Here is a 19,825-nt window from a genome sequence, read left to right as displayed (position 1 = left end):
AACCTGCACATCCCCAGCTCGGCCTCACCTCCTCCGAGAGGCGAAAGGCCGCTTTAGAACTCTCCCACCGCCCGTTTGCGACGCTTTTCAGAGCTGAGTGATTTCCTCTCCCGGGGCGACTCCTTCCAGGGGCCTCGGAGGGCTAAGGGGGATTTCTGCGGGCCCTGAGAGCCCCCAGTTCGCGGAGATGGACTCCAGGCCTCCAGTACTGAGGCGCGGCCCCTCACTTTCCGGGCCCTCAGCTCTGGCTTGAGAGGCCGGGGTGCCCAGAGGGTCTCCCGGGCTCCCTTCTCCAGGGGACTGACTTTCCTCTGCTGGGAACTGACTTTAGGCCCAGCAGGGGAGTGGTTCCAGGGGGTCTAAGAATTCGTTTTCCCCCGTGCTTCAGCGCTTAAAGAGTAGGTTCCTCTTCATTGGAGGCAGGGAGCTGAGGTCAGAAACACTCAGAAGTTTGATGGGTGAGAGCTGAAGGAAACCTGCCTCAGAACTTTGCTCCCCAGCTCTCAGCTGTCCCCCTTCATTCTCACAAATACCGCCCCCCCTTCAAAAAAGCAGGAAAAGCCCAGATTACTGTACTTCCCTGGGCAGCTGTCCCCCTTTCCTCTCCAGTCTTCCTGCACTTGTCTCATCTCCCTCTTTCTCTTGGGGCACCATCTTCCACATGCAGGTGCAATGTCCTGGGCCCGACTCTGCAGAGTCAAGTGGAAAAGCCGGGAAGGCAAAAAGCTAGGAGACTCTCCTCCGGGCCTCGAACCCTTGTTACTCCTAGGCCCACAGCACCTCTGCCCCAGCCACGCGTGCCCCCAGAGAGGCCTCGCCAACTCCTGCGTCTAGATCCCACTTTCCCGGGGCGACGGCTATACCCAAGACATCTGGACTCCTCCTAACCGCCACCTCCAGCCTCTGCTGGGGGCAAACCCACCAACCGTCCCCGTTACCCCCACCTCGCTTCCTTGGGAAGCGAGAGAGTGGAACAGCTCGACGTCCGAGCTGTTGACCCTTCCCCTGGGGGTCCGGGGGTCGGAGCCTGGGGAGCCGCAAAGAATCTCTGATTTCCAGGCAGGCACTCAGGGGCTGTTGGCAGCGTCCCGAGCGAAGGCCAGGGCTGGGAGTGCAGGGAGTGCCCCGCTCCTTTCCCTCTCTCTCCTCCCCGCGCGCCGCCGAGCTGGGCTGTCTAGGCCTTCGCGACAGCGGCCGGGGTCCCCGAGGTGGGGGGTGCGTGGCAAGGCCAAGGCACCTCTGTTGCGACTGGGCGAGGAGCAGATGCTCGCCGTCAGCACACTCGCCCGCCTTGTCCAGGCGCTGCACCAATTTTGAAGCAATGTTTTTTAGGGGAACATCAACAAAAAGTTATTAATGCCAAATAATTGTCTCCAGAATCATGTGCTGTAGAGCATAAAAATTCCTCTGACGAAATGAGATTTCTTAACAGGAGGAGGGAAAGAACTCCTAACATTTTCCACATAGATTTGCCTGAACCTTGAAGCCCAGTGATTTACAATGGCTAATTTGTGTTACAAACCCACAAGAAACTTTCTTTTTCCCATCCTCCTGCCAAACTCTCTGTGGCCATATTTTTTGTTGTGTGGACTTTTCTTTTCTTCTTTCCTTTTTAAACAACAAACCCAGAGGAAACACTCGTGGGAGGAAAAATATATTACCCAAATAAAAAAGGACGCAAATTCAAATTCACTCCACAGTGAGATTTCCTATTGCTGTCGCTCGACACACAGAGAGTTAATCGTATACAATTTATAACAATCAAAATCCCCTCCATATCCCTCAGATGGGGTCCTAGTGCTCCCCTGTCTTCCTAAAATTGGTGACAACTACGTCTTTGTGGGGGATTTATTTCCTTCTCTTTTTCTAGATGACAGCTCCCCATTCTGAGAGCAGAGAGCTGTTTGCCGCCAACTAGAGACCACTCCAGAGCCTAGGCTCTTCACGCACAAACCGCATACGGAAGTCCCCCTCCCCAAATCCCAGACAAAGAGCTATAAAAACTCAGAAAGACGTGGAAGGAATAAACTTTAGGCTATAGATGCACTTTTACTGGTGTATTAAATAACATTTCAGACCTTTTTTTTTTAAAAAAAGAAATGCAACTTAATGTTACCAACAATCAGAATTCTAGGAACAATAAAAGAGGCCAGGATCGTTTTGATGGGATATTAAATTATTTCTAAAACCCCTAACAGCTAAGTCAAGCAGAGGTGTCTTTAAGATAAAGGAAGGTACTATATGATGAAGTTTATTAACTTTTCTTCTTTCAGAGGAGGGAACAAATTTCCGAGTTTCCCACCAAACACCAGAAAAATGTTAAAATATTCATTGTTTCCTTATCTCCTTATCAGCCAAGCAAGGCCTTAGGAAAACGAAAAAAGCCATTTTCTGGTACTCTCACGCCTGCCTGATAAGGAGGCATTAAAATGACACAGGCCCAGTTCTGAAAACCTGGGTCAGTTAATTCCATGATTTGTTAGCTGGGTGGTAGGCCCCTGCCACTTTTGCCTTGTTTCCCATCCTGAATCAAATGGTGGGAATAGGTATCAGAAGCCCTGATTCTTTCCTATGGCCATCTGCCCCCTGTTAAAAGAATATGCATCATTGAAAAGTAAACTTTCCTAAACAGGGAAAATGTTTATATAAAACTTAGTTGTACATTCCATTTAGTTATAATATCAAGATTCATAGTACTCCAAGATGCATCTTTTTCTTTCATTTTAAATAAACACTGTCCTTTGCCCTACTCACTGAAATATACAAGCAGACCCAAAGAATCACTTTTACCTTTGACCCTCACTTCACCAGCCTTCTTTCTTTTTCTGTACAAGTTCCATTCTTTGCCTCATTTTTAAACTTGTGTTGAAATTCAATAGAATCTAGAAGAGAGTTCTATAAACAACTGTTTGAAAATTCAACCAAGACAAATCACAGAGACTAGTGATAGATAATTTAACCTGTCTCGCCAGCACTACTCAAGCTGCCTCCAAAGTAAGGCAAGTGAAAAGCAAATGAATGCAGCATATAGACATAAGTGCAGGTACCGATGCACCCAAATGCCACCCCCTCCCCCATTGCTGCTGTTGCATCTCTTTATTAGTTGCTTTTGAAAAAAGAAGAAGGTAGATGAGTGTCTTTACCAAAGCCATTTCGCCAGAAATTTTGCCAACCAGTGTGTGGCCTCCACTGGTAGGAGCAGGAAGGGAAAGGGAAGAGAACAGTGCTTTTGTTGCTACCATCTGAAATATAAAGGCGGTTACTTCGTGGGAACCGAGAATGTTTAGGACTGCCAAACATAATATTATTTGTGGGTATTCCCTCCATCTGACCTTCACATAACTCTTTTTCACATGATCATTTCTCCCCCATATTATTACATAAATTTTTAGAGTAACATATTTTGAAGAAACACAGGAGATCTTCGGGATAGCTGTATTCTGCATTGTCTTAGGAGAAAGAAAGGGTTTGTTGTGATGGCTAGCCAACATCTTAGGGGAAACTGCCCCACAAATTTCTCCCAGTGACAGTGATGGGGTTTTTCTCCTTAATGTGTAATACATTCCCCAAACCAGTGTGCCAACTACTCGAGTAGCCTTAGGATCTGAACAGAAAGCATGGGTCAAAACCACGGTGTGCACGTTTAACATGTGATGGTTTCCACTCAGCAGCCACTGTGGCTAAGAACAAAAATGCCTTCTCAAGGTCCACTAAAATGCCCTGCAGAGGGCAGATGCTGCTTGTTTTCTGCCTGCAGTGGAGGAGAATATTGACCCAGAATTCAAATCTATACCCAGCTTAAACATTTTACCCATCAGCATGTCTGTGGTCACAAAACACTTCTTCTTTCTGTCACTTCTCGTTCAGACTATTGATAAGATCATTTGGTGGAATCTGTTTGAGGCCCATGTAATATTGACTAGGAGTTAGGAAAGATGATCAGATGTAATCAGCCCAGAAACTACCTTTCAAAATGGACATTTATACTTAAACCAATGTTCCAAGGAGGGCTTTAAATACATCAACAAACTTGTAAACTGATCCAACACTGCTTGAAATTCTCACTAACCTTAAAACGGATTTTGGTACTGTTTCATCTAAGATTGTCTGAAACAATCTGTTATTAGCATCACGGCTTGAATCTATCCCATATGTTCTTTTTTTTTTTCTTTACTTGCTTTAAAGCCCGTTTGTATGCCTAATGAAAAATAGACACAATTGTATAAACCATTGTAAAATTCATCTTTTTATGCAAACCAAACAGGAATAATGTATAGGATCTACCTCTAATCATTTAGTAAACACACAATAGTATACTATCAGGGTTATTCTTTGTTAAGAGATATTTGTAAATTATTAAAAATAATAATCTCCTAAATCCTGCTTTTCTGTAGATCCCAAATTATTTGAGGACCTGTGGGTAGAGATTAAAGTCCACCTAGTTCCACTGATGTTCTCCACAACAGCACAATTGAATAAGGTACAGTTAACCTGGAAAGAAGATGCAGGCATATCTGCATATGTTTAAAGGGGACAAATATCTCTTTGTAGGACCATGAAATGATAAACAAATTGAAGCTCAAGCCCAATGACCATTTCAATTTAATGCTACAGGCATAGTGACTGAAAGATTTGGGACTGATAGTTTTTGCAAAGAAAAGTGAATTAGACCAGTAGTCTCCATTAAAAAAAAAAAAAAGCCTCTGAAAGTTATGAACATGAAATCTGGCGGTATATGCATAAAATTTATTCCAAAACTTTATGAAGTATAAAGGAAGGGAAGTGTTTTACACACAACTCAACTCAGTCAATTTAAGGTCTAGGGTTTTCCCCCCTTAAAACTTGGCACTATCTTTAAAAATAAAATAAAGATATTTCAATAATTAGAACAAACTATGAAGGTATTGTGCATTTCTGTTTTATGTAGATAATAAAATATTACTTTAACATAAATATATAAGGATCTCTGCGTTTTTATTTTCCCCACAAGCACAACCAAATGTACCAAAACAAAGTATTTTTTAAGAGACTGAACAAAAAAATTACATCCCATATAGATTTTGCTCACCTATTCATTTAAAGCTACAGAAAAACAGTTTCCAGAACCTTTTTGTTTCAAAAGAAATAAATATACATTGAGGCAGGCCACTTAAAAATGATATGAAAATATTTCCCTGGGTAGCATTAAAAAAAAAGAAAAATAGACAAAGAAACATTTAAACTATTTCTGCATTTCAAAAGACAGATATTAAACATATATACATAGTGGTAAGGTTCAGTGGTAACTTTCATCTTAGTAAACCTATAAGAGTCAGAGAAGCTGTAGACACATTCTCTGAACTCCAGCTTCTGACCTTACCTACTTGGTAATAAGTATCTGAAAATTCATTTCCTCCCTTTACCAGTGGCTATTTGCCCTGCTCTGGATAGCTTCACTAAAGGCCAGTCCCCATACCTCAGGAACGAGCAGCGTGATGCACCCGAAGCAGCTCCGTGCCCATCTCCTTGTGACATTCATTGGGGGAAATGAAATACAGGCAAATAAATATGCCCATTATAAGTCACCATTTATCTTGCAAAAACATGGAAAATGAAACAATCACAGGTGTTTGAAAAGACAATATAAAGCATATTTCCTAAAATCTTAAAGACTACTGAGTGCAATGCTAATCTGATGCTGAACCATAATTTTATGGTAGTGAGACTTTCATTTTTTAAAATAAAAATTTATCTAATACCTAACTGGAAAAAAACCCCCAAACTTTTAAGCTTAATAAAAAGTGTTTTCCCTTTTAGCGCCCTTTTGTGCTGATTTTTCTTTTAGATTTTAACTGATCACAGTTTAATGGTATTTATTTTCAATACAGTTACAAGTTTTTTCACCTACACTTTCCAGTAGAGTCTTTTGTGTTTGGAGTTAACCGTTTTCCATCAAGACAAGGTCAAAAATGCACTTAAAACTATTAACAAAGGGGAGAAAGGAAGGATTGAAAATGGCATTTTTTTTTTCACTTCATTTGCCTTCCTTAGTGAAAGAGGGGGCAGAAAGCTGTCCAAGTCAAAGTGGTATATTCTGCAATAAATTACAGGAAAAGAGGGTATGGGACCCTAACTATGACTTGATAAACAAATGAGCTAGTGAAGACAAAACCTGTCTACTCCGTGGAGATCGTCAGTGTATGCTGTGGGTATCTGTGTGCTAAAAAACACAATCTTATGCATACACTATTAAGTTCCTGGGTCATTTTTTTATGTAAAAAAAAAAAAGCTATTAGAGAAAGAAAGTTTAACTGCTGCTGTCAGCACAAATAATTCTTCATAATTGTTACTAAAACTGAAGGTAGAGAACTATATAGGGATATCTGAAGATATATACTTCCCTAGTTCTCTTCAAAGTGCCACTTTCTTTCTGCTGGACAACTCTGGAAATATATTTAACCTCCACATTTCCTCTGAGCTCTTTCACAATGGGCCCGCCTGATAAAATGAAGCAATCAGTCACTCACTATCGATTTTTCTTTTTTCTTCCCTCCATAACCTCCCCCAGAAACACTGCCTGAAAATGAAGTTTACTTTGTGGCTGGTAACAACAACCAATGCTTATTTTCATATTCCAAACCGGATTCTTGCCTTCGATAAAGCGGGTAGACCATGCACATTTCCTGAAAGCAGAGAATTGTCTATTTTGTATGAAGCCAATCGTTTTGCTTTGGTGAGAGGAACAAATAGATGTTACACCCTCGTAAGGGGAATGTGAAGGTAACCAAAGTTCACAAACAGTACGAACAAGGGGCAACACAAGAACATTAGAAATGGAGAGTGGCCAAGAGCTGGCTTCAACTCTCTCCGATGAATAAAGCAAAGCAAAACAAAATCCCACAAAACGGCAATTCCCAAATTAACGGTAGGGAGAAAGAGAAAATATGTTCATGAATTTGTTCATGTAAACTTCAATTTTCTTGCAGTGCAAATTTATGGGGTTAAATTTTGCCTGTATCAAAGAACGTGTGTATTTTTTCCTGTTTCCTGATGGGAATCCACAATAAATAAACACAGCAGCATGAGCCAACTCCAAGCATCAGGAAGCTGCGTTTTGTGTTTATCATGGTTTGGTGGATATTTTTTTCCTTTTTGGTAATTTATTTAGTTTTGCCAGGTATTTATCTCAGTGCTTGCCATCTCTCTATCTCTCTCTCTTTCTATCTATCACACACTCTCCTCACTCTCTCCAGGAGACACTCCACTCCATTGCCTGGTTACTCGCCTGCAAAGGTCAAAACACATCATTACACCTGCTACCTTTAAAGGATAGTCCAGTGTCTTAGTTGCTTTCCTTTTTCCTTATTTTTTTTCTTTTTAAGGGACGGGGAAATAATAATTAAAAATAAAAGAACAATCAGAAGTTAGAGAGGGAACAAGAGGGCCGGGAAAGGGCCAAGGACCGAAGGGGAGGGGGAGCCCCGCGCTCTGCCCCTCCCCCCGCTCGAGTTCACTGGACGGGCGTCTGCACCCCGTGGTGTGGTGGAGTGTCCCTACTCCCCCCGTACACATCCTCGGCGCCCGGCAGAGTCCCTCCGGGAGGGGTCATCCTTTTCTCTTTCTGTCTCCTGTTACAAAACCAAACTCTCACCACCTCCTTCTCCAGCTGTAAGCTGTCCGCGAGGGAGGTGATCTCCTGGGCCGAGGGCTTGGGGCATTTGAGGAAATGGCTCTCCAGAGCCCCCTTGACGCTCACCTCGATGGAGGTCCGCTTTTTCCGCTTGCGCCCTTGCGCTGCGATCTTGTCTATGCTCGTGGGGCTGCCCGAGGACGAGTCCGCCTCCTCCAACCACTTGTTCAACAAAGGCTTCAGCTTGCACATGTTCTTGAAGCTCAGCTGCAGGGCCTCAAACCTGCAGATGGTGGTCTGCGAGAACACGTTGCCATACAGGGTGCCCAGAGCCAGCCCCACGTCCGCTTGGGTAAATCCCAGTTTGATCCGCCGCTGCTTGAACTGCTTGGCGAACTGCTCCAGGTCGTCCGAGGTCGGCGTGTCCTCGTCCGAGTGCGGGTCGTGGTGCGCGCCTGGGTGGCCAGGCGGACCCTGCGGGGGCGGCGGGGGCGGCGGCTGCTGGTGCGGGTGCGAGTGCGGGTGCGGGTGGTGGTCGGCATGGTGTGGCTCGTCGTGCGCGTCCCGCAGGCCGTGGTGGTGCAGCCCGGCCGGCTGCCCGCCGGCGCCCAGCATGCCGTTCACCGTGAAGCTGGGCTGCGAGTAGAGCAAGCCGCCGTTGGACGCTCCCATGGAGGGTGGGAGGTGCGCTGCAGCCGCCGCGCTCCGCCATGCCCCGGGCCCCGGGTGGTGGTTAGCGGCGTGGTGCACCAGATGCGGCGGCCGCTGTTGCTGCTGCTGCTGCTGCTGTTGCTGCTGTTGCTGCTGCTGTTGCTGTTGCTGCTGCTGGTGCTGCTGCTGCAGGGCGCCTGGCCCGTGCAGCTCGTCGCCGCGGCCGCCCTGCTGCACTACCACCGAGGGCTTGATGTCCGGCTGGCCCAGGGGGCTGGTGGACCACGGGGAGCCGTCGCCACCGCCCCCGCCGCCGCCCCCGCCCCCCCCGCCGCCGCCGCCGCCCCCGCCGCCGCCGCCGTGGGACAGCGCGGTGATCCACTGGTGAGCGTGGCTGAGCGGGTGTCCGTTGCTCTGCAGCGCGCCGTAGTCGCCCTGCACCAGGCTCTGCGCTTCGCGGTAGCCCCCCGCGCCCTGCTGCATGCCGCCGGGCGGCTCGGCGTGCACGATGGAGGCGCTGGAGGTGAGCAGGCTGTAGTGGTTAGACGCTGCGGTCGCCATGACTCTCGGAGCCGGACTGAGCGCTCCGGTTAAAGGAGCCGCGCATTTGACAGTTACTTTTTCGCCTCGGGCTCCCTCTCCTCGCTCGCTCTTTCTGTCTCCTCTCTCTCCCACAGCGGGCAGCTCCGACGCCCGCTCCGACGCCTTCTGTTGCTGCTCCTGCTATTACTGCTGCTGCTGCCGCCGCCGCCGCCTCCCGCCCGCCCTCGCTCTCTTTCTCCTCCTCTCCCTCCTTCTCGCTCTCGCTCACTCTCTGACTAGCTCGGCGCTCCCCCCTCTCCCTGCTCTCTCCAGCTCTCTCCCGCTCTCTTGGCAGCGCCGGCTCGCAGCGGCACGCGCCTGGGCCCCGCCCCCTCCGCCCCCTCCCATTGGCTCCGCGCCCTTTGATTTACGTGGATACCGCTAGCAACCTCCCAGGCCGGCGCCACTGATTGGCGCAGAGCTACTCCCTCCTCCTCCCCCGGGCTCAGAGTCCTCCTAGCCCTCCTCCCCGTCCCCTTCGCCTCCTGATTCAGATTCTCTCAGTTCTCACCCCCCCTCTTCTTCCTCACCCGGGGCCTCCTCCGCCCTCTCTCGGATGGGCCCCACCCCCCATCTGTCTCCCAGGCAGAGAAGCCGGGCAGGGGGGCGGTCCCGGTGCTCTTATCGACCACAGACACTTGGAAGACTTGGATTGGGGTGGGGGGCGGGAGGCAGTGGTGTCCACTTTCGTTTCCCAATAGGGCTTTAAGATGGGGAAACATAGGGGGTAAGGGAAAAGCTGGGTCGCACCGAGCCAGCGGGAGTCGGATTTTTATTCACCTAGGGACACACACACAGTGTGTATCTCTTAAACCTAGAGCTAAGAGCCAGACTTGTTCCCCTGTTCAACTCTCCTTGCATCCCACGGTTAGAATGTCAGTGCACAAGTGTCTCTTGCTCCAGGGTGTGCGGATGCTTCTGCCCGAAGCTCTTCTCCTTCCCCTCTACCCCGCGGCTAGCACAGGCTGTCTTCCTTTTAGGTTCCAGGCCCAATTGTCTCCCACTCCCTTGAGGAAAGAACCCCGAGAGAGGCAGGCTCAGCCCCCGCCGCGGCTTGTAAGTCACTCCCATCAAGGCTCAGAGTTGCTTGCTCTGACAGCGTAGCGGTCTGAACTGAAAACAAAACAAAACTCTAAAAGGCTCTCCGTCAGATTCGCACGCCGGCGCGTGCAGTTTTTGGTTTAGAAAACTAGAAGCCTGCGTGGGCTCCGTCTTGTGCGAGGCTGCCGGACTGCTGGCCAGGGGTGTGCGGCCTCGTGGGGGCGGCGCAGTCGCCAAAGGCCGCTCCGGGAAGCCGCGCGGAGGGGCTGCGTGCGCGATTCCCCGTGCTCCTGCCGCTGGCAGGTGCAACTTTTCCGTTAGCCCCTTCGGAAGGAGGAAGAGTGTGTGAAGCAAATGGGCTGATGTCAGGGGAACCTTCCTAATCAGTAACTTCTGTGGGCGCTAGCGGGTGGGGTTAGTCTATGTCTTTGGCGCTCCCTGGCCAAGCTCCCAGCTCAGCTTTCAGCAGTGAACTCCAGAGCAAGACTACGGGACCATGCACCCGCAGCGCCGCTCTACGGAGCGCGGGCGCGTCGCGCCATCAGTTCCTTAGTCGCCCAGAGCAGGTGCCGCCTAGGAGTTTCCGAGCCTGCAAGCCCGGTAGCTAGAACTTGGGCGCGGACCCAGGCTGGAGCGGCGTGACCGCCACGCGGGGCCGGGTGTGTACATGGCGCTGTAAAGCGAATCAACAGTTACTGCTGGGAAGGGAATGACAGACCCCAGGGAACCTGGATCGCGTCCCCACCTCTCACCCCTGGCTCTATCGCTGGTTTTGCCGGCGGTCGTAGGCTTGAGAGGGCAGCCAAATCAACGCTCAGAGGGAGCATTTTGGGGCCTCTGAGCATCTGAATCCAGACAGCAGACTGGAGCGGGCCAGAAAATTCATCATGACTAACAAGGAGTCATGCTCTTTGCAGAGCGGCTGAGCTGTTTATAAATCACCACGTTGAGCACCCGCCCGGGCAAGACGCTTTGGCTGAGAATTTCCACGTGTCCTGTGTTTATGAGAGTGTGTGGGGGAGAGAAATGGATAGGGGAGGGGCGAGCCCACAGGCCGCCAGCAGGACGGACCTGCACCCCCACCACGCGCGCACCCGCGCGGCGAGGCGAGGCGAGGACACACACAGAGTGTCGCTCCGTCCCAACGCAAGCGCGGGGCCACTCTGGCCGCGCGCCTAGGGGCTGCTAGGAATCCCATAACTTTGTCTAGCTAGGAAAAAATGAAAAAGTCCGAGCCTCAGCGCGCAGACTCAGCGACTGGTGCCCGCGGCTCCTCAACCCCGAGCCAAGGGGCTGGGTGGCGGGCAGAACCGCTTTCTCCCGACTTCGGCCCTGCGTCCCCTGTGCTAGGCGCGTGACTTTCCCTGGGCCTTGGGGAGCGCACAGACAGCCCGCCAGCCGCATCTTCTCCTGACATGTCGTGCCTTTCTTTTCCCGGACCTGGGAGCTCAGAGCTCCCACGGACAGAAGAATCCAGCCCTGGGGAAGGACCGCGTCCGAGTGCTAGGCAGCTCATACTTCTCCCCCACCTTTCTGGGGCAGGTGTCTGCTTTTCTCTGGATTTAATTTCACATTTCTCGAGGCACAATGCCTTCTGCAGCCCATAGGATGATACACTCGAGAGAAGAATTAAGTTTTCAAACACGTCTCGGAGGGAACTGAGGCGGCCTGGCTCTGAATCAATTTAAAAGTTCCTCCTCCTCTTATCTTTCTCACCACACCCCACCCCACACCCCCGCCCTCCTCCCGGCGTAGGGCACTAGTGTGAGGGGACAAGAATAGGCTGCACGTGTACATCAAAACTTCCTGTTTGCGATAGGATATCACCGGCCATTAATGCTGAGATCCTTCCCATGTTGACTTCCCAGGTCTCAACTCCACCCTCCACCCCCGTCTCATTTCGCTGGCGGCGGGCCGAGGAGCCGAAACGTTCCCAACAGGGTTTAATATACCCAATAAATCCCCGGGAGTACACAAAGCAATAGCCTACCCGGGGCCTCAGTCTCTGCACCCCACCCCCACCCCCAAGCGCGGCCAATCACCGGGCGGGCCAGGCTGGGCGCGCACCGCGGCTCTGAGCACCACCTCCCCACGAGCTACCGCCGCCTCCCCTCCAGGCGCCCGGGGCCCGGTTGGCGCGAAGGCCGGGTTCCGAGCACCCTTGCTTCCTTGTCTGCCTCTCAACGCGGCACCTCTTCGGGGCTCCCGAAACCTGAGCTCTCGCAGGTTTTAGATACAGACGGGGGCTTCTCCACCGGTTCCTCCCCCGCCCCGGGCTCTCGGGGCCAATTCTTTGGGCTGACCCTGTCAGGGCAAAGTCCGCGCGTCTGCCTGCCATTCTCCGCCCGCATAAAAGCACGTTGAAGGTGTCTCGGGCAGACACCTCCAGGTTTTGATTCAGTTTATTCCCTTTCACTGTTCAAAGCAGCTGTTCAAATACACAGGCTGCTTACGTTGACGTGGAGAGGATTTCAGACAACGCTAAAATGCTTTGAACTGACAAGGTGTCTTGATATCTCCCTCACTCCATCCAGCACAGCTCCTCGAGATCACTAGCTAGGACAATGGCTCAGCAGGCGGTTCGAGCGGGCCTTGCCGCCTCGGGGCGCGGACGGCCGAGTGTCCTAAGCCCCTTCTGCAAGGACAGGATGGAGGCACCCGTAAGGAGATGCTGGCGCCACCCCAGCTTCTTCTCCCAGGTCCGGAGGAACCTCTACTCAGTCAGTACCCTGAGCTGGACTTGTCTGAAGAAACGGAGCCGACTCCCTCTTGCCGGGGTGCGCTGAGTGGAGGGGAAACATCTTAGAATAACAGAACTACACCAAAAAGGCACCCATGTTATCTCTCACACTTTCACACTCCTCGAGATAGTGAGCCGGACCTGGATCTTAGTAGCACCCAGTACCTTGACACAAACCTCCCAAATTTCCACCTGAGTAACAGTTATGGGGTCAATCCATGCACTGTAATTTGAACTCTAATTTATTAACTCTTTCATCTAGTAAAGACACTCACACCATATATAAAATAGCATTTATTTATTTCTATATACCAGGAGTTGGCAGAAAACCCACCATGACCACTCCCATACATTGAGCTGGAGGCACACAACTACTAAAACAGAGGTGAAATGGTATTCATTTGATCTTAATTTTTTCTTATTTATGTAGTCCCAGGATAATAGAAATCAGGAAACAAAAGAAAACAGAAAGAATTTTCTGAGGAGATGGCCATTGGGGGAGTGGAGGTAGCAGTTGGTTTAAACCTAGGTAAAACTAGAAAAAGAAACTGCTGTTTCTTTTTTCACATATCCACCTTGGAGGATCATGTTTGAATGTCCCTACTCCTCCTCCTCTTTTTAAAAAGCCTTGTCTCAGTCATTCATTCCTGTGCTTCCTGCTCTTCTGCTAGACCCCAGCAGCTGTTTGATTTGGTGAGACCCCCCTCCAACCTCTGAGTGGAACTTCTTTGCTAAGGGCCTGCAGAATGTTAAAACTGAGGCTCTGGCTTCAGAGCTAGAGCTTTGAACAGCCAATCCACACAAAAAGGCAGCTGGCTGCTTTAATGAAAACTGCCATAAAGCTTCAAGAACTTTAGCCTTGGGGGATGCATTTATAAGGAACATGGAAAATGCATTTCCAAGTTGCTGGTTCTTGGGAGAGACATAATAAACATTTACCAAAAAAAAAAAAAAAAAAAAAGGACAGAACTTATTATCTTTAATTATGCAGCAGCACATTTTTTCCTGAAGAAATAAAGCTTCCATATAAATTTGTATGTAACTATCTATACCTACATTTTGCAAATTCCTAAATGTGCATCTGTCCTTATGTAATAAAAGGTCTTGAAAAATGAAAAGTTTTCTGAAAGTTGAAACTCTCCTACGTCATATGCTTGGCAACTCTGTCCATACCTCACATACAAACAATTCTATTTTACCTTCACTACTGTGTAAACCAGTGAAATATAATGTCCTTAATTCAGTATTTGAAATAAAATTATCTGTATTTGTAGATATTAATATCTTTCCCTTTTTCTTCAAGTTATAAATTTTATCATTAAAACAGTCCCCCCTTTGTAGTCTGCAAGTGAATATTTTATAGACAGGGATGGCTTGAAGACATCTAACACCATGTCACCCAGATAGTCTAGCTGTTTCAAGGATTACTTTGAGTAATTTATCAAAGGAAGCCTGCTAAATCCTGAGCAGTGAATATGAGGCCTTAGGAGGGAGAAAACATAAAGGAAGCATTCCATCTGTGTGTAAGATAAATTCTGTTTGGAGGAGTTAATATAGCTTGCTTATACGAAATCTCAGAAACAGAACAAAAATCTCAGAAACAGAACAGGAGACAATTGGTGGCTTCCAGCTTGCTTCCCGCAAATTCACTTTCAAAGGACTAACAGTTAAATGACCTCTTAACAATGGAGCCTAAAGGTGTCTGTGTGTGTGTGTGTGTGCATGTGTGTGCGCGCGCACGCACACACAGGCACGCTCCCATTTTCTCCCCCTAGCCTTAAAGCAGGTGGATGGCTGGCCACCAGTAGGGGATGACAACTCTTTGATAAATTAAAGTGATTTCAACAGAAACCTCCTTAGCTCTAAAGCGTTTGGAAATGTACTGAAATGAAGCTCTTGCTAGAGCTCCTGGCTTCTCTCATCCTCTGGAGCAATTTTCGAAGAGGAAGGCAAGCTAGGGACGAGTGCACTAACATACACCTGCGCACAGAGGCGGGCTGGGGAAGTGGGAGGTGGGTGTACTCAGCTATTTCACTGAAGCCATTTCCAAGGGCTAGGGCGGTTGGTCCAGCCCTGGGATAAACAGGCGTATTTGGTTGAAGTTGGACTTCAGTTCTCTTATTCTGCCTGCACACAGCACGAATGCAAATCCTTCTGAAGTGTACAAGTGCACTTAACAATTGTGTCGTTAGTGTCCGGGAGGAGGGCGGGGGGGATGGGGGGGTGGGCGGCGAGGGGAGCAGGTGGTGCACGGGCGGGAGAGATGCTTTTCTGGAGAGTAGTTAACCACAGCCGTAATAACTGTGGGCCAAAATCTTCTGCTAGGTCTCAGAGTTTCGAATCTGTCATTCTAGACAGCCTTTGGACATCATAAAGTTAGGGATGATTGTATTTGTAAAGACAGGTTTCCAGAATTTGGGTCCTGGGAACACAGGGGCAGACGTTGGCCGGAAGAGGAGGCAGGAAGAGGAAGCCTTAGGCAGATTGGAGCAGGGAGACCTCCTGGCTCCTCTTGTCTTTTCTGAGAGTTTTCGATGGTAATCTAGGGCAGCCGGGTCCCAGCATTAAATGCAAAATAGGAAAACAGAACACGGCCGAGTCATAGGCCTGATCATATTAACGCCCTAGGTCAGAGGGAGAGAATAATGAATAGGCACGGAGCTCAGTTCGTGGAAGGGAACTTAATTAACCTTGGGAGAGTGAAAGAAAGTCAGAGATCATGCCTAGTACTTCGGTCTTGGGTGCTTATATTAATGTGTGTGTGTGTGTGTGTGTGTGTGTGTGTGTGTGTGTGTATGGGGTGTGGGTGTCTGTTGGGCGGGGGAGAGGTGTAGTCTGCTCTATGCATTTTTCTAATATATATATTTTTAACCCTGGAAAATGCTGGAGTTACTCCTCAGGGCCATTCAAATACCCACACAATCCCCACAGGGAACTCCCCTGCGGGAGCCCCCGAACTCGGTAGTGAGGTCCTGTGTCCTAGCCTCGGCCCGCGTGGGGGATCAGTGGCGGTAGAAAGCAAGAGCGCCCTGGACTGACCCCGGGAGGGACTGCTGTGGAAAGGATGGAGGTGGGGGTGGCGGGGAGGGATGTTCCGTGGTCGAAGAGCGCCCAGGCAGGTCCTGGCTGGGATCCGGGGGGGAAGACGAGGGCGAGAAGCAGGAGGCCGGGCCATTGTCCAGGGAGGGCGCATTTTTATCCGGATGCTGCTGGTTGCTATAGCGAGGAGGGAAATCCAAACAGAAAGGCTCAGTTCGCCTCCCTTGGGCCTGGGAGCAGCCCTCCCTCCTCTTAACCAAAATAAAAGTGCCGCCTGGGGCCTGGCACCCTTTCCCTGAGAGCCGACTGCGGGCTCGAGGAGAAGGGCCCGGAGGACCCGGGCACTGAGCAAGGGAAGGGGGGCCGGCCCCGCGGGGAATGGCCCAGCAGCTTACTGCTGGAGCGGGCGGAAAGCCCCAGCTACCCTCCCCCTTTCGTCCCCCAGCCCAACTGTTTTCCTGCCCCTATTTTGTTGAGGAAAAATCCCACAACTTTCTCCAACTTATGCCTTCCCAGTGGTTGAAACCCCTTCTCCGCCTGGGCTGATGGCAGCGATTCCGCGTTTAAGGCGCGGTCCTAGCAGAGGGACCCGCACGCGGCGTCGACAGTGTACAGAGGAGCGGCAATACCAGCGGCGGAACGGCCTGTTAGGAGAGTTTAAAAATCACTAAAAGGAAAACCTTACTAGAAAAAAGTGTAATTGCAAATTTCTCACATTTAAAAGAGACTTTTATTTTGCAGTAGGTTTTTTTTTTAATGTCTTGCTATTCAACTTTGAAAACAGTGTGTGAAGGGAAGGTTACAATGAAGACTTTTTACCGCTTGTAATTTCTCTAATAGTATAGTTCAGAAGAGTGAGGGGCAAAACAGTAATATTTAGTTAATGGTGAGCTGTTAGCTTCAGAAAATTTCGAGTTTGTTCTTTTAAAAGGGCTGTTGTATAGTCTCCTCTATCTCAGATAATGAGTTAAGATTTTATTTGTAGGGACAAGTTATCTATACCAGAAGGACGTGGATAGTTGGAACTTGAAAAATTGATTCTCTCTTACTCTCCTGTGACTTTGAAAGTCAGCCCCATCTCTCTTTGTTTCTTTCTGTCTGCCTTTTGCCTAGAAGCAGCATGAAAAACTAGACAGAAAAACTTTTATTTGACCTTATGAAGCCATTTGAAAGGCATAGTCAAAGCATTTTTCTACACCCTCTATTTAAAATCTATGCTTTCCTTTCCAATGACAAATTCCTTTTTAAAAAAAGTTCACATAACTTTGTAAAAAGTCTCTTAATTCACAATGATATCCACATTTAAAAAAATGCTTGAAAGAAATCATGTTAATGAAGAGAACATTTGCAGTAATTTGGAGGTAATTATCAGAATCACTACATACTCGCAGAGGCTAGAACAATACGTGTTCAGAGAAAAGCAAAACACATTATTTTAATAGTCTGATATGCAAACTATGGACCGTTCAATTATGTGGCTTAATAATGCATACATGATGTGATCTTGTTATTGGGAAGCGTAGGTTTGTGGTGAGTCACTCCTAAGACCAAGAGTGCTCTCACATCCAGTAAAATCCATTGCCATGGATCAGGGGCCCATGCCAAACTACATTTAAGAGAATAAAAATTAATGACTGAGAATTTGAGCGTTAAATTAACATTAATTATATGACCTGCATGCTGGAAAGATTAAATTTCTTACGCCCTAATTAGATAACGTCTCCTCATACATCAAACAATTTCTATTTTCATTTCCAGGTTTCAGGAATACAATGCAAAGTGCTGAGAGGCAGTAGTTGAGGATTTTCCTTCTCTGAAGTCAGAGTCTGGGGGTGTCTAGCCACCATCTCCACTGTTTTCCTTTCTTTCTTTGACTGCATCAAAATAGGAGGTCATATTGTTAAAGAATTTAGCTCGTTCTCCACCTTGCACTAACAATGATAATTGGAGAGCAGGGAGTTGGTGGGCGGTCCCCAGGTAGACCTGGAGCATTACAGGGACCTTTTACAGCTGCCCCAAACAAGCCTAGGTCACCAGTCAACGTCTCAGTCCAGGTAAATTAAGCGGCAAGACACCTGCAAGTAATGCCCAACCAAAACGCACCACGCATTCGTTTCTAGTAGAAACGCCTCAGCTAGAAATGCAAGGACGAAACTTGATCCAAAGAGTGTTTGGAACATAAAAATTGTTTTCTTGGGGGGCATGAGGGACACACAACCAAAAGCTAAGACAACAGCACTCATTTCCTTCGTGAAGAGGTTTACTACAGGTTTGTCAGCCATTTCCTCAACAGTGCCCTGACATTTAGAAATCTCACAATACGCTGGCCACAGGCTCCCACGCCGACGCAGCCAGCTCAGCCTCTGCCTGACTCTGTCCGGGATGAACACAGGGCAGGCCTCGGCCACAAGTAGGGAGTGAGAGAGTTTGGAGGGGATGTCTCCTCAACTTGACAACCTGTTGCTGATGGAGAGGGAGCAGGGAAAAGGAAGGAGTGTGGGGGGGGAGCAGTACCTCCTCCCACCAGGATAGGTGGTCGGTGGTGGCACGTTCCTTCTCCCAGTTCCTAAGTTGCCACTTGGGGTACCCGGGCTCCGAAGAAAGCTGCTAAATGGACTCGATTTGGAAACTGCGCAAAGACTTACATTCTTGAGATTAGGATTCAGTTTCCTCCTAGATACACAGTGTGGCCCCAGTCCTCTCACATTCCCCGCGCTGCCTCCCCCTTCCTCTTAGCCTCACCTTTCCTAGGGACAGCAAATGCGGGGACCTTTCGGACAGCTGCCCTGAACTTTGGGCAGGACCGGCGGACCAAGATTAAAACCTCAAAGCGGGCGATTCTAAGTCACTCAGAATAGAGTTTTCACGAGTCAGTGTTTCAATTCAGCCACTTTCAGGCTTCTGGAGAAAAGGGCAGGCGTGCGTGAGCGCGAGTCGACGCGGTCGTAAATAGTGACTTCCAAGGCAGGGGAAGGGGAGTGTTAGCAAAGTTAGCAGAGACGGCAGAGGCGGGGTGGGGGGTGGCCTCTGAGGGCAGGTTTTCCATTCCTTGGGGCAGTCCGCAGGTGGAGGGAGGGTCGCCCCGCGGGGGGGAATGCGGGCAGGGGAAGGTGGCGGGAAGGGGTTCGGGACAGGGAGACACTCTCCGAGGCTCCTGGCCGGGCAGCTCCTCCCGCTGCGGACTCTCCCCTGGTTCTCTGCTGTCTGCCCCACAGCAAGAGCCAGAGCTGCGCGGCCACCGCGCACTGCGGAACGCACGCTCTGACTTGGCAGTTACTTCGCGAACTCCAAGATCAAGTGGAATCCGATCTCTGGGTTGGAGTGGACCTGAAAATTAGTCCGCCCCGTATTTGAGGCTGGAAAATTCCCGCCGCAGTTCCCTGCAGAGCCTCGAGCCCTGGGATTGTGGAGATGGGGAGGCGGGGCGGGGCTCCGAGGTCCGGAGAGGCGCCTGCACCCAGTCCTGCGAGAGCCAGGGGCTTCTGGAAAGACTGGCGACATTTGAAACTTGGCGCGCGCTCTCTCCCTCCCACGCTCCCTCTGCACTTTGAAGGGGTTCCGAGGGGAGGGCCTAAGGATTCAGGGTAATAAAGGTAGAGGAGAGTGAAAACGACTAGAAGATAGTCCTGCCTTCCCGAACAATACATAAACCTCTCCTAAGAAGGCTCTATTTTGGCAAGGCAAACGCCTCTCCTGGCAGGTCCACAGAATCAGAACGTCTCAGCTGTTGTGGCAGGAACTTTGCAGCCCCACTACTTGGGCAGAGAGAAGCCTCCGCTCGCTCCCCACAGCTCCATACCCCCGTCTCCGCAGCGCTGTTTTAAGTATTTCTCCTTTTCGCAGACCTGCCCCCATCAACCCCCGCGTCCCTGAGAGCTAGCCTTTGCTCCAAATGGTTACTCCTTTTAGAAATTGGAAAATCAATACTAGTTTAGCCTCTTCCGTGAGATGAAGCACTGTCGAAACGCACAGGGAGGGAACCCGCGCCATCTGACTCCTGGGCGGACCAAAGCAATGCCCCTGCCCCTGGATAATTTACATAGAAATTTACAATGAATAATGTTCTTGGGCGCTCCTGAAAACATACTGTGGCTAGTGGCATTATTATAAGCCCCAGGACACACTTCTTACGTATTCTCTAGTCGTGGTTGAAGTTTGGTTAA

General features: G+C 49.4%; 1 protein-coding gene across 1 annotated transcript; it reads right to left on the bottom strand.

Moving 5' to 3' along the window:
* Window positions 1–4,731: 4,731 nt before the first annotated feature.
* Window positions 4,732–9,121, bottom strand: POU3F2 (POU class 3 homeobox 2). The gene has a single exon (XM_055259502.2). It carries the CDS (start codon window positions 8,819–8,821, stop codon window positions 7,490–7,492), a length of 1,332 nt encoding a protein of 443 aa, XP_055115477.1. The 5' UTR covers window positions 8,822–9,121; the 3' UTR covers window positions 4,732–7,489.
* Window positions 9,122–19,825: the final 10,704 nt, after the last annotated feature.

Source organism: Symphalangus syndactylus, chromosome 2 (genome assembly GCF_028878055.3).
Source record: "Symphalangus syndactylus isolate Jambi chromosome 2, NHGRI_mSymSyn1-v2.1_pri, whole genome shotgun sequence".
Taxonomy (NCBI): domain Eukaryota; kingdom Metazoa; phylum Chordata; class Mammalia; order Primates; family Hylobatidae; genus Symphalangus; species Symphalangus syndactylus.
This window is presented reverse-complemented; position numbering and strand designations above follow the sequence as displayed.

What these genes read in the sequence shown, in the direction of transcription:
- POU3F2 (XM_055259502.2), bottom strand. Translation starts at nt 8,821, where the DNA reads ATGGCGACCGCAGCGTCTAACCACTACAGCCTGCTCACCTCCAGCGCC.